Raw genomic sequence first — 14,404 nt, 5'->3', positions numbered from 1 at the left:
TATTTGCTTATTTCATCTTTTAAGGAAACAAAGAAACGCAATATTTTCTTCTTTCTTCTTTTAAGAAAATAAAAAGTTTTTTTCTCTTTTAAACTAATAAAAATCAAAAACGATTTATTTCTATACTGAAAAAAAAAATACTAACAATCCTTTTCTTTTCTGAACTCGATCAATTAACCAGGCATAGTAGGAACCACAAATTTATTAGCAAAGGCTTTCAATTATAATATTTAATTCGTAAAAGTATGAATTAGCCATATCATAATAAATCACAGATTGTACCACTAAAAATCTGTAACTGCACTCCTCTATGTAGTTTCAAATATTTATCGTTATAACTTATTTAACTCCCCATGTTAGAATTATCGATACCAATCAATTAAATCAAACTTCCGAAAAATTTAATCCATTGATTAATTCAATCCTTTATCTTTATGCTTAAATTAATTCACGTGACGGATATACATATATAATCCACCTGCAGGGTTTTCACGTGACTACTTAAAAGCAACCATAAAGGGATGTCTTCTTTCTCATAACCGAGATATGGTTCTATCAGCTAATTATTATTTCACGAATGTAATCTGTTATTTTCCAATCCATTAGGAATATTTTGACTCATCATAGAGTCTCTCCTTTTAATAGATTAAAATAATAAAGCAAACTACACAGATCATAATAACTACATTAAGATTAAGAGTATAAACTCATGTAATGGACTAAAGATATTATTTATTGAAATTCAGAACCTAAATACATATCTCAATTTGGTCCGTTCAATACACACAAAATGTACTAACACAAGAAGTTGGAATTTTACGATTCCCATAATTAAGATTGNGAATTTAAAGATGAAAAGAAAGAAATTTTGTGAATTTTAGTTATATTTACTTATTTAGATAGTGTGTGTTTAGACGTTGAAAAAAGACAACTATTTAATTAAAATATCCTTCAAATTAATTATCCAAATCATGTCAAATATTCTTCAACTTCCAAAGACCATTAATCTGAAATGAAGTTAGTTGTTTCATCCATAAAGATTTTTTTTCAAAATTTTGAAATTATATTTGGAGTTTGTTTTGAATTAGTTTTTGTTAACAAATTAGTGTTAGAATATGCACAGCGGAAGCATTATTCAAAATCACAAACTTACATAATAGCATAATAATGTAAACCAAATGAATTGTGAAACTCTAACCTTTTGTAGCTTTCACACAACTTGTTGAGGGACTGGGACTCCAGGATTGCAACCTTCTACTAATTCCTGACTAACTCTCTTAATCAAGTCTTGTGCGGGCAAGAAAATTTTCAGAAAAAGGATGATCTTTTCTTGAGAACCAACATCCTTATTTATACTTTTTAGTAGAATGGAAAGGTTTGAAAGCTGAAATGTTTCTAGCCATAATTAATAGTCATTAAATATCTTTAAGTTTATTTAGACGGTGTTAAGTGTATCCAACAATCATGATCAATAGTCATCAACAACAATTGAATACCATTAAGTGTATTTTGACACCGTTAAGAATATCCAACAATCATGATCAATAGTTATCAACAACCACTAAATACCATTAAGTGTATTTAGAATGTCATTAAACACCAAGGATAATCAACAACCATTGAACACCATCAATAGCCACTAATAGTCATTGAACACTATTATTTGCTTATTTCATCTTTTAAGGAAACAAAGAAATGCAGTATTTTCTTCTTTCTTCTTTTAAGAAAATAAAAAGTTTTTTTCTCTTTTAAACTAATAAAAGTAAAAAATGATTTATTTCTATACTGAAAAAAAATATACTAACAATCCTTTTCTTTTCTGAACTCTATCAATTAACCAGGCATAATAGGAACCGCAAATTTATTAGCAGAGGCTTTCAATTATAATATTTAATTCGTAAAAGCATGAATTAACCATATCATAATAAATCACAGATTGTACCACTAAAAATCTGTAACTGCACTCCTCTATTTAGTTTCAAATGTTTATCGTTACAACTTATTTAACTCCCCATGTTAGAATTATCGATACCAATCAATTAAATCAAACTTCCAAAAAATTTAATCCATTGATTAATTCAATCCTGTATCTTTATGCTTAAATTAATTCACGTGACGGATATACATATATAATCCACTTGCAGGGTTTTCACGTGACTACTTATAAGCAACCATAAAGGGATGCCTTCTTTCTCATATATCCGAGATATGGTTCTATCAACTAATCATTATTTCACGAATGTAATCTGTTATTATCCTATCCATTAGGAATATTTTGACTCATCATAGAGTCTCTCCTTTTAATAGATTAAAATAATAAAGCAAACTACACAGATCATAATAACTACATTAAGATTAAGAGTATAAACTCATGTAATGGACTAAAGATATTATTTATTGAAATTCAGAACCTAAATACATATCTCAATTTGGTCCGTTCAATACACACAAAATGTACTAACACAAGAAGTTGGAATTTTACGATTCCCATAATTAAGATTGAATTATATTTAATCTTGTGTTACAATCATCAAGATGTTTGTCCAACTTCATCTTTGATTGTGAACATTTAATTTATAACTTATAAGAACCGATAAAAAAAATTCCGCGTATGAGTTAAATAACTCCATACCTAAAAATTGTCTACTGTATAAGTAATGGACACACATATAAAACACAATGATCTATTCAAACAAAAACTTTATTGTAGTAATTAACATAAAACGTAAAGTTTTTATAAAGAATTAAACACAATACTATAATTCAACCATATGGTTAATGGTATTTATCCCAACAACTAGCCCTAAACTTCAAAAGAATTTGAAATTTGAAAAATAGTTTTTAAAAATTTACACACAAAATTTCAACTATGTTTTCATGTCCAAGCACAATTTAACTTTCAAAAAATCCTTTATTAGCTTGACTTTAAATACTATTCTTTTCTTAAATATCAACAAATTCATGTTTAAACGCCTACTAAAGCAAGCCCTAGAGTTCAAATACATTGTTGATTCAGATTTTATTATTGTCGACACGCTAATTTTCTTTTTTAGAATTATCTAAGTATGTATGTTTTAATTTAATTATCATAGTATGTATGTTTGAAAAAAAACGATACATTTTTTTTGTTTGATAAATATTTTCAATACTTAATGGTGCTATCAATATTTTACTCATGTCGGGTCTCACTTATCTGACAAAAAGTTCACAAAAATGTACTATTCTATTTAAAAATTTATTTATTTTTAAATTTTAGAACTTTGCAAAATCTTTTTATATTTCTTAAATTTCGTGTTCAGTTAAATTACATCATATAAATTAGTAATTTATCATATGGTTCACATTGAAACTTTTGAAACTTTCTATAAATATTTGATTTACATTCTTCTTATTAGGTACCTACTTATTCATATTTTGTAGAGCAGTAAATGAAACTAATAAATGGTTGTTGGCTCGTGGCTATATTTTGAGATTCTTTTTTCTCTTAAAATTAATAATTTCAAACGCGAAATTGTACGTTTCTTTGTTCTTGAAATTAATTTGCTAAATAGTTTTGTCGGTTGTTTCATGAAATATCAGCTAAAAGTGAATAAGATGTTAAAACCTTTATTGGTATTAGTTGATTGTCATTGGATCTAATGTCATTATAGGCTTTAGGGACATTCATCAAGAGTTTTAATTGTCGTTAAAAATCATATTTAGTGATAATTAAGTTATTGTCATTAATTAATTGTCGTTAAAGATCATTTTTTGTGTTGTAACAAGAAATGAAAATTATAAATAAAATAATGAACATATTTCTTGTTAGAAAAATACCTAAGAAATAAGTACTATTCGCTTAGAGCCTGTTTGACATTATTGTTAAAAACTGCTTATTTTTAGAAGCATTTTTTTAAAATAGCTTTTTAAAAAAGTGTTTTTTGAAAGAAGAAAAAAAACAATTTGCGTTTGGCGAATTCGTTTGAAAAGTGTTTTTGATAAGCAAATCGTGTTTGACTAATCTATTTTAAAAAAATCTTTTGATAGTCAAATTACAAAAAAAAGGGTAAGTATCAATGTACTTTTCATATTAAGATTATTTTATAGAGAAAACTATTTTAAATATCTATTAGAAGTTTTTTAAATAAAATTTTATATTAATTGAATTAAAATATATATTCAGATTTTCAGTCAATATTATACATAAATTAATTAATTAATTAAATCTTAATTTAATATTAACACGATGGCTTAAATATAATTTAAAATATAAAAAAAATAATTTAAAAATCATTCCACAAATTAAACCACTATATACGAAAAATTAACCACAAAAATAAATTAAGTCCTCTATATTTTTTTAATTCTACAAAAATATTGTTATTACATTTATTTCTGATTCTTTAAAATTGAACATAAAATAATATATAAAATATTTTTTTAGTTTGTTTTATGAAAAATATCTTTTTTTTAATTACTACTTAATTCTAACTTTCCACTCAACATACTTTAAAACAAGAAAATTGAAAATATTTTTATATATTATAAGTACATTTTAGTTTAAAGATAATAATATTCAATTTGTTTTCCTTTAAAATTTTAATAACTTCTCGAACAGTTTTAAATCAACTTGAAAATCAATGAAATACAAACACTATCTTTAATCCCTACCATCAATCCACTTATAGCTATTCCTTTCAAGATTATACTCCTAGTCTAGAAAGCTAAACAAACTTCGCAAATAGCATAAGCTTTAATAGCAACAATGCGGTCCTCTGTATAGGAGTAGAATTGGTCTTATTTTTTACATTTTGTTCTCCAATATCAAAAGTATTTTGGATTTTTTTATTTTCTTATTTGCTTCGACCTCCACAAATTTTCTCTTATTTTTTTTTACCATTTCAGTTCAGGAACATTAACATAAATATACAAATTACATCTTGGGCAACAGTCCTAGTGATCTGATTAAGACCTATTTGGTAGATTATGATGCCATCTTGGATCTCATCAAGGCCAATCTGGATCGATCACAAACACGAATTTGCCTAATGAAGCACATATACACCAATATTTCATATTTATTTACTCAAGCGTTGTATTGGATAACTTGTTGATCAACAAAATGCATGTCTCACTTCAACTCACAGGCTCAGCCGACTTGGGTCGGGACTCATCTTTTAACTTTGAGAACAAAATTCTTTCACGGGACAAAGGTATAGTTGTGACCCATATAACTAATGTAGAGGACACCTCACGTACTGACATGGACACACATACTCTGCAAGGGTTGAAATTAGAGCAAAAAACACAAATCCTACTAGTTTAGGAGTCTAATTACACGACTTCACTTTTGTTTTCAAAATTACCTTCCGTACTTCACCATATACATATATCTTCGATACATGTGAGTCAAACTAGGTGTAATTTATTTTAGATGCACTATATCCAAGCATGGTACACATATATCTAGGAAGCAATGTCCCTTTCCCATCTCGCTCGCCTCTCTCTCTCCATATATTTGTATTTTAGAATGTCTCTGATATCAAAGAAACATATATTTAGTATCTTTGATACATGTACATGAGTCTAAAAGATTTTATTAGTGGAATAATATGTATATTTTAAATTTTAAATTATAAAGTGGATTAGTTTTGATGAAAGGAATGTTTGTGTAATTAACTAGTTTGGGAGTGTTGGGCCAAAATTCATTTGGGTTAATAAGTTGAGAGTCGGCCCAAATGACTGCATAGACATATTAGCAATTTTCCCGTTTCTTCTTCTTCCTCTCCAAGCGGGAAACAGCACTCTGAGAAAACAAAGAGAACAGCTATGGCGCCAGTTATGCAAAGCTCTCAGCCATGGGTCGAGAAATAGTAACCTTTCAATTAACTTAACTCCTCTTTTCTATGCAAAGCTCTCAGCCATGGATATGTAACTTTTAGATTTTTGCAGTCGACCGAAGCAAGTGAAGGATGTAGCTCACCAGGATGAGGTCGTTCGAGTCCTCACCAACACTCTCGAGACCTCTAACGTAAACCATCACTTTCATTTGATTGATTTATTGCTAAGCACATTAAACACTTACTCCTAGGGTTTTCCTAAATTTCATGTTGAGAATACAAAATTCAGCATCCTTTACTTTACTGTGAAGAAACATCAGTAACTAAGTTGTTATCCCTTTTTTATTTCTTATAGTGCCCGCATATGCTGTTTTATGGTCCTCCGGGAACTGGAAAGACGACCACTGCTCTTGCCATTGCCCATCAGCTTTTCGGGTATGTTTTTAAGTCATATGTGGATTTTACTTGGGGTTCGCCGTAGTTGATGTTAATTTCATTTAGAAATTTGTAGTTTTAGTGGAGTTGATTATGTATAAGTTTCTATTGATGTGATTCCTGAAAAACAATTTCTATTTTAGTAAAAAAAAGTGTTTCTATATGTTAATTTCATGGGAATTTGTAGTTTGGTGGAATTGATTATGAATAAGTCTGTATAAATATGATTCCTGAAAATCCCTTTCAGTTGCCCAATGACCTATAATGCTAGTCGCTATCCAATTGGGGCTAGGAGTTTCTATCTTACACTGTTTCTAGCTTAGTAAAGAAAAGTAATTTCGTTCTTCTGCTAAAAGTTGATTCGAAATTCAAGTGTAAAGAGGAATAAGACTTCAGCTTTTGAAAAAAGTTTACTACTTTTGGAGCAATTTAAGCCCTCCTTTTGTTTTAAAAGAATGATATTGAGTAATAACGGAACTTTGGGACATCTGTTTTCTTTACACTCTTTTTATTCTTGAAATTGAAAGGACTTATAGTCTTAAACAGCAAGCTGCCTTGCTTCAAATTTTAGGACTGTATTCAAGTCCTAGCGTTTCTTCTAGTTGCTGCTAGTTTGGTGTCTTAACCTAGTCATGTTTGTACATACACGCTCTCTCTATGATTCATAGACAGACAACTAGGATCGTGTTGTTAAATGCATTTGGATAAGAAAATGTATTTACTTCCTTCATCCTTGATTCTATGTCCATATGCTGTTTAAGATTTTCTCTGACAAAAGAGAAATCATATCATCAAACTTGGGCCTTGTGAGTTTCTGCTGTTTGATTGTTACCTTTTTCCTACCTTACTTTCTGTATGTATATATTTCATCTTCCAATGAATTCTTCTTTGACAGACCTGAGCTGTATAAGTCGAGGGTATTGGAGCTAAATGCTAGTGATGACCGTGGTATCAATGTAGTTCGCACAAAAATTAAGAACTTTGCTGCTGTTGCTGTAGGTTCTAATCGGCAAAGGTATACTTTTGTCTTGTCTTGCTCAATTTTTAATGCATTTTAAGCCTCTCTTTTACTTTAATGTTTAACAGCATATCTTCCTTACTCATTTCAGTGGTTATCCTTGCCCACCTTTTAAGATCATAATTCTTGATGAAGCAGATTCAATGACTCAAGATGCTCAAGTGAGTTGCCTTACTTGTTTTTACTAATAAACTACATAAATTTGACCTAACACTTGGATTTGCAGAATGCCTTGCGACGAACTATGGAGACATATTCAAAAGTTACAAGGTTCTTCTTCATTTGTAATTACATCAGCAGGTTTGTTATCATTCTGCCTTTTTTTCTAATCTATTTTATTTTGATTTCCTTTGCTCTTCGTACAGGTTTGTTTGTAAATCACAACGCATTAATTAGTTTTTTTCCACGTAAATTCATTATTCTGCCCTTGAAAATCAGCTTTACTGTTTCTTTGAAATTGTTTTCGTTGATGGAAGAAAATCAAATATAAAGAAGGGTTGTATATTCTATGGTCTGCAATGTAGTATTGGCGTCAGGTTGCCAAAATCTTAAATAATTAAATAATTCTGGAATCTGATTTAAGCCTTCTCGTCAGTTCCATTTCCATATAACAAGTAGATTGGAGTTTTATCTTTAAATGATCCTTGAATAGTTGTGGTGAAACTCAATTGAGTTTTGCTCTTTTAAGTTTTAGCTATTTTCCCCCCTTTTCTCTTCTAGGTATAGGAAAGCTGAAACAAGCTCAGTGATGAAAGTCGATTATGTGGCTAAGTGGAAGTAGTGCTTCGTTTCAGACTTATCTGTCCATGAAATCAACCTTGTATTTTCACATGAAATGCATGTCGCCTATTTACAACATTTAATGAAATTATTTTGCAAACAAAACTTGGCTGATCCTTTTTTTGGTTTATTTGTTTGTGGCATTGCGGTGTGAGAATTACCGGAGACATTAAATAGTTGAACTGTGATATGAATTTTGGTGGATAAGTGCCAGTTTACATGTGCAATTGGTTTCATCTACTCTCTTTGTTTTACATGTTTGTGCCTTTGGCTTGCTTTTTATTCAGTTTGATCTTCTTTAAGCTGTTTGAATGGTATGCGTGAAAATAGTTTGGAGTAGGAACAGAATTGTTTCACTCTAAAGATAGGATAATTTTATCATGATGAATCTGTGATATTAAGGGCTAGTTACAACATTGTTTTCTATTCTATGGTATTATAGAGCACCAGTATGTGTAGGAGAAATAAACTCATTACTCATAGGTAGTGCAACCAAAGATCACTTTTTGGGCTTGAGAAACTATGAACCTGAAGCTGTTTCAAGATGCCACCGCTGTCATGAGTGGAATCTCTTGCCATAAGTTTCAGATTTTCTAGATGGGAAAAAGGTGTATCTTGATTTGACTTATCTAGCTATTACCATATATGTTTGCTTGGAATAAATGCAAGATTTAAGATGAATGCCTGGGAAAAGTCATTTTGCTGACTTTTGGGGTAAGGTCTGCATAAACTCTACCCTCCCCAAACCGCATTTGTAAGAATACACTGGGTATATTGTTGTTGTTGTTGCCTGGCAAAAGTCATTTTTGCTGAAAGAAAAATCATTATGGTTTTTTGATGATTGACATTTGTGCACATTTTGTGGTTAACTTAAAAGATCTTTCAAGCTTTCTGTTGAATGTGCTTAAGCTTTAAGGTGGAGTAGGGAAGATAATGATAAATATATCTTTGGTTTAGGATCATAGAGCCACTTGCTTCCAGATGTGCGAAGTTTAGATTCAAGCCACTTCCTGAAGAAATAATGGGCAGCCGAATATTGCATATTTGTAAAGAGGAAGGTCTTAATCTAGATTCAGAGGTGTGTGGATATAGTAACTTGATTCCTTGTTTGTAAAAGCTGTTTGCTTCATTCATTTAATTGATGGTTCAATTGTCACTTTGGAATTAAGCTATATATAGGAGTGTGTCATCTGATTGCAGGCTCTTTCTACCCTCAGTTCCATTTCTCAAGGTGATTTGCGAAGGGCTATTACATACTTACAAGTAAGATGAATTTTCTGCCTTCTACATTTTTAAGTATTAGGAAAAGAAGCTTAAAAGAATTGCTAGTTGACTCAGCACAAGGAAAGAGAACACCTATAAAAAAGAACCATTCTTCATGAATCAGAGGAAAAGATTTCTCTGCTTCGATTTATCTAAATATAATCTGCTTAGTTGTAGATTATATCTTTGGATTATGCAGTGGAAAGAACAAGGATAAGAACTATATATGCAGTTCTAGCTATCTTCCCTGAGATGAAAAAAAACGTAGGACCGAAGAAGTAAAGGAGTAATCACATTTATTGATGATTGGAAAAAAAGGTGAGAGTGGAACATCATACCCATAATCAATATCATAGAGACACTTGTTCAGCTATGAGATGCTGCTGCAATTTCAGTTCATTCTAGAATGAAAATGAAGCTTTCCCTATTGTTTTGTGGAATGAATAAATATTATGCAATTTCAAGCCTCTGCGTTCTTGGCATCTTTCACTTCCTGACTATATTATCAACCATTGAAAATTGATTGGTAACATTTTGAATTGCTTCAGAGTGCTGCTCGGTTATTTGGATCTTCCATATCAGCAAAGGAACTGATTAGTGTGTCTGGGGTAAGTTCATATCTGGTTCTGTATTGTTAGTTTGATATTGCTTTTAGACCAACTAGGGGATCATCATTAAACTTTCACATGATCAATGCGTTCATCTATTAAAATTTTTTGGACGGAAAATTGTTGATTTATGCATCGGGCCTTTTCTTTACCTTGATGGATATAATACTTGGAGCCTGATTGGATGGGCTTTGGCTTATGACTTTATAGCCAAAAGCCAAAGAAAATTCTAACTTATGGCTTTGACTGGTTTTGGCTTAAAAATAAGTGCTTATAAGCACTTCTTTTATTTTACCCAAAGCACTTTTTTTATTTTACCCAAGCACTAAAAAACTGCTTAAAAGCTATTTTTGCTTAAAAGCACCTAAAATAAGCCAATCCAAACAGGCTATTAATGTAGCAGTATATAGATGTTTAAGACATTCTCCTTATTAGTACTGTGTGTTTTTATGTGTGTTTCTAATTTATTCCTTTTATTTCCAATGAAGGCTATTATAAATTTCACCATTTTCTTTGACATCTAACCTTTGATAATTGGGATATGCTGATGTGCTTAAGCTGAGAAAGTTTATTTACCAATTTTAGGAGTAGTAGTAGTTAAAACTAAGGAAAAGAAGAGAAAATGTTTTGGAATGTCTTGCTTGACTAGTCATGCTCTGAGGATAAGATTATGTCTTTAAATGTATTAAAATGAGAAAGCAAGCATAAAGTCCTTTTGATTGGTGTCAATATTTATGGATTCTTAACTGAAAATATAAAAATTCTAATATAGAACCTGGACAATTTCTTAACAATGTTCTTCAAATTGGAGCATGCATACTGTATGCTCGTTACTTATTTCAAATATAATCACTCGTGGATTTGCACGGTGATTTTGCAAACATCTGTTATTATTTGAGTTGACAACTTGTAGCCATACATTCATATTCAATCTTTTTTCATAAAATTGATGAAGTAAGTTGTACTGAAAAGCATCAAGAAAGATGCATAAAGCTTTACAAAGAAAGGTTAAAGCTCCTTACACTGCAAAAAACTATTAGAAGCTGGGAGCTTGAAACCATGAGGAAAAATTTAAGGCTGCTAAGCCACTGAGAGGGAGCTAATAAATTCTAAAAGGTCATAGCATCATTAATCGGGGATAATTTGCTCCAACTAAAAAGGTTAACTAAACACTTGGTTTTTAGAGCACAGTTAGGAGTTGAAGTCCCATCAAAGTATCTACTGTTCCTTTTTGTCCATGAACACCATAAAATACATGCTGGGATCATTTGCCAGATATTCTTGATGACTCTATCTACTTTCCATAAGCTCCAACTTTCAACTGCTCCTTTTAAGCTGTTTGGGGTTGTCCAACTGATTTCAGATATTACTGTTAACATGTGCCATAGGTCTGCTGTAGCAGGGCAGTGCAAAAAAAAAAGTTAACTGATTCATGAGTCTTTTTGGCACATATAACATCTGTTCATCAGCGAGATCCTTTTTTTTTAAAGATTATCCTGAGTTAGTATGGCATCTTTGAGGGCTGTCCAAGTAAAACACTTGACTTTGGTGCGTAGTTTTGTCTTCCATATCAGTTTCCAAGGCCAAGGACCAGTCAAAACATTGACAGCATTCGTACTACTATAACCTGCCTTCACTGAAAACACTTCTTTGCTTGAATTTCCCCATTTCCGGCTGTTTGATGTTTGAGAATTCACTGAAGACCTTCCAAAGATGATTAGATTGGTACTAGGATTTTGCTATGGTTTTGGTATGTGTAGATATAGAATTCAACTTAATATATTTATCATTACATATAATTCAATTGATGCAGATCAGTGAGTTCTTCCAGTTCCCAATCCTGAAAGTTTCTTCTAAAGCGAATATCCCAAATGTTTCCATCCATGTTGCTTGCAACTGTGGAGTCTGGTTCTGCTTCTACGAGGAAGAGTCTAGATGGAAGTCTTTTAGAAGAATATTAAACAACCATTTGTCTTTCCAAAACTTAACAGAGGTGCCATTCCCAATCCTAAAGGATACTTCTTGAAAGAATCATCCTTTAGATTAGTGATGTACTTCCATGTCTGTGAAAGTGACTACCTGCTTTTATGTGCTGCTTCTTTGATGAAAAATAAAAAATCTCAAGATATATGTAATGTAACTTGATTTCATGAAAACAGTTTCATTTATTCATTTCTAATAGATTTCAACTATTGCTGCAATTGTTTTGACATATAAGCTCACATCTGAAGTCATGGTCAATACTGTACTTTTGGTTTATAACCGAGAAATTGTCTGAGTTAGCTGGTCCAATTCCAAGTTTGTAGACTTATTCAACACTTAAGGGAGTATAAGCCCACCCATCTGCCCTATTCGCACTTAAATACTAGGGTTCTACACTTGTTTTAGCAACTGACGTGCAATTACTATGATCAGGTCATCCCAAATGAAGTTGTTCAAGCTATATTCTCAGCTTGCAGAAGTGGCAATTTTGACTTGGCAAACAAAGAAGTGAACAATGTCATTGCAGAAGGATATCCTGTTTCTCAGATGCTGTCTCAGGTCCCAATATCTATGTGTGATCTCATTTTTCATTCAACCATGCTAACATTTTGTACTAACATGCTGCTTCTTTCAGTTGTATGATATAGTAGTTGATGCAGACGACATTTCTGATGAACAGAAAGCAAGAATATGCAAGAAATTTGCTGAAGCAGACAAGGTTATTCCTCTTCTTCAGCTTACTCTAATAGTATTGTTGTTAAGAGTGATTATTACTGTTTATACTCCTTTGTGTTTTATTTTTTATTTCCTCCATCTCTGAAAGAATGATGGGGTTAGAACTACGAGGGTCCCAACATATAGTTCTCTGCATCAATTAGTACATTGATTTCTTAATTTGTAGTCAAAAGTACAACTTGTTTTGACTCTTTAAATGACAACAATGCCATACAAAATGAGACGTGAGTATTAGTTTTGGTTATTTTTTTTCTTTTCCAGGGAACTAGAGTACTGACTAATCACTAATGAATAGCTGTGTGCTGTGAATTCTGTATTAATAATTGTGTCATCTGAAATTCTCCCCTAGAATTGGAGTTCGGCTTAGTGCAGTAATGTATCAGCACCATAGAATTGACTGTTTCCGGCACAGTTAGTTGACAATGATGTGCTTATGTTTTCTTTTTTCTGCAGTGTCTTGTTGACGGAGCGGATGAGTATTTGCAACTTTTGAATGTTGCAAGCAGCACAATGCAAGCGCTTAGCAACATGCCACAGGACATGGCATTTTGAATTTGTATTCCTCTTATCAAAACTTCTTGCTAAGTCACATTAATCGACGGCTTATATGGTTTATTGGAAAGTCTGCTTTGTAGTCTTTCTTCTTTGCCTCATAAATTTGTCTACTTAGATAACGGCTTATATATGCATATCATCTTTCATCTTCATCTTCACTATATATGTTATATAGCAAGAATTGTATTAGGAGGAAAAGTACGAGTATAAGTTTGACCCGACCCGCTATGGGAGTTGCCTCAGATTGGTGCTTTCCGTCTCCTTCAGCCCATTGCTGAAGCAAGCAATATAGAAGAATACGAAGAAGAAGAGTCATAAGAATGGACTCGAACCAGGACTGGATTACTTGTCGGATCAAGAGACTGTCGATGGTCAGTGTCTAGCCGAAAGTGAATTTCTCCTTTTTATGATTCACTTTCCTCTTTGTTTTCGTCATGTGAGTCGTGGCCAAGACGACCAGCGAGCAATGCTGATTGGGTTGGCTCTGCTCTGTTGTAGAACCAACACAGTTTTTACTATTTCTTTTGCGTCTACATTTCCTAAAATAGTTATTCGCTCGCTCTGTTTCAATTTTTGTGACATAATTTTGATTTGAGAATCTTAGTAGTTGTTTGTTTTACTCCTCCGCACAATAAGAGGTGCCCCAATTTTTTTTTTTTTGATAACCGAGAAATTCGTCTGTGACCTGCCCTTTGGACCAATCACAGCCTTCTAAACTCGGTGGATAATGGGCCCATCCCTCTACCCTTCTTCACGTAAATGTCGGGCTTCACTTTGCATGGCGTGGGGCTTGAACCCCAACTTAATGATTTTAATGGGCGACTGGCATGTCAATGAGATTCTACTATCAACATTATTGCAAAGTCAACATAACTCACAAATAATTTTATAAAAAGTCAATAGTTTTTACTTTTTTAGGACTCTTGAGCTCAATATTTGATCATCAATCAGAACTTTTTTTATGGCTACATTTGAAATGGAAATGTGCAACTAATCTACATATCACGTATTGCACTTTACTATGGAACAAAAATTTGGGGAGCTTGTCGAAGGGTCAGGACTGTCTACCAACAAAACTTGGTAATCTGAATTGGAAGAAAATCAAACCAACTGCACAAGGCAAATTGGACAAGACCATGATTAAATAAGGTCTAGAGTCTATAATCTTTTGACGAACTTTTTATCAATGAATTATTTTATATTAGGAG

The 14,404-nt window shown here is 31.9% G+C and overlaps 1 protein-coding gene across 1 annotated transcript; it reads left to right on the top strand.

The window, feature by feature from the left end:
* The first annotated feature begins 5,717 nt into the window (after positions 1 to 5,717).
* Positions 5,718 to 13,281, top strand: LOC125844663 (replication factor C subunit 2). The gene is made up of 12 exons (XM_049523979.1): positions 5,718 to 5,852; positions 5,932 to 6,010; positions 6,175 to 6,254; positions 7,150 to 7,269; positions 7,364 to 7,433; positions 7,499 to 7,572; positions 9,010 to 9,130; positions 9,253 to 9,315; positions 9,864 to 9,923; positions 12,339 to 12,464; positions 12,541 to 12,624; positions 13,095 to 13,281. Exons 1-12 carry the CDS (start codon positions 5,809 to 5,811, stop codon positions 13,191 to 13,193), a joined length of 1,020 nt encoding a protein of 339 aa, XP_049379936.1. The 5' UTR covers positions 5,718 to 5,808; the 3' UTR covers positions 13,194 to 13,281.
* The last annotated feature ends 1,123 nt before the right edge of the window (positions 13,282 to 14,404 follow it).

The sequence above is a fragment of the Solanum stenotomum genome, chromosome 11 (genome assembly GCF_019186545.1).
Source record: "Solanum stenotomum isolate F172 chromosome 11, ASM1918654v1, whole genome shotgun sequence".
Taxonomy (NCBI): Eukaryota; Viridiplantae; Streptophyta; class Magnoliopsida; order Solanales; family Solanaceae; genus Solanum; species Solanum stenotomum.
Note: the sequence above shows the minus strand (reverse complement) of the source record. Positions and strands in the feature narration are given on the sequence as shown.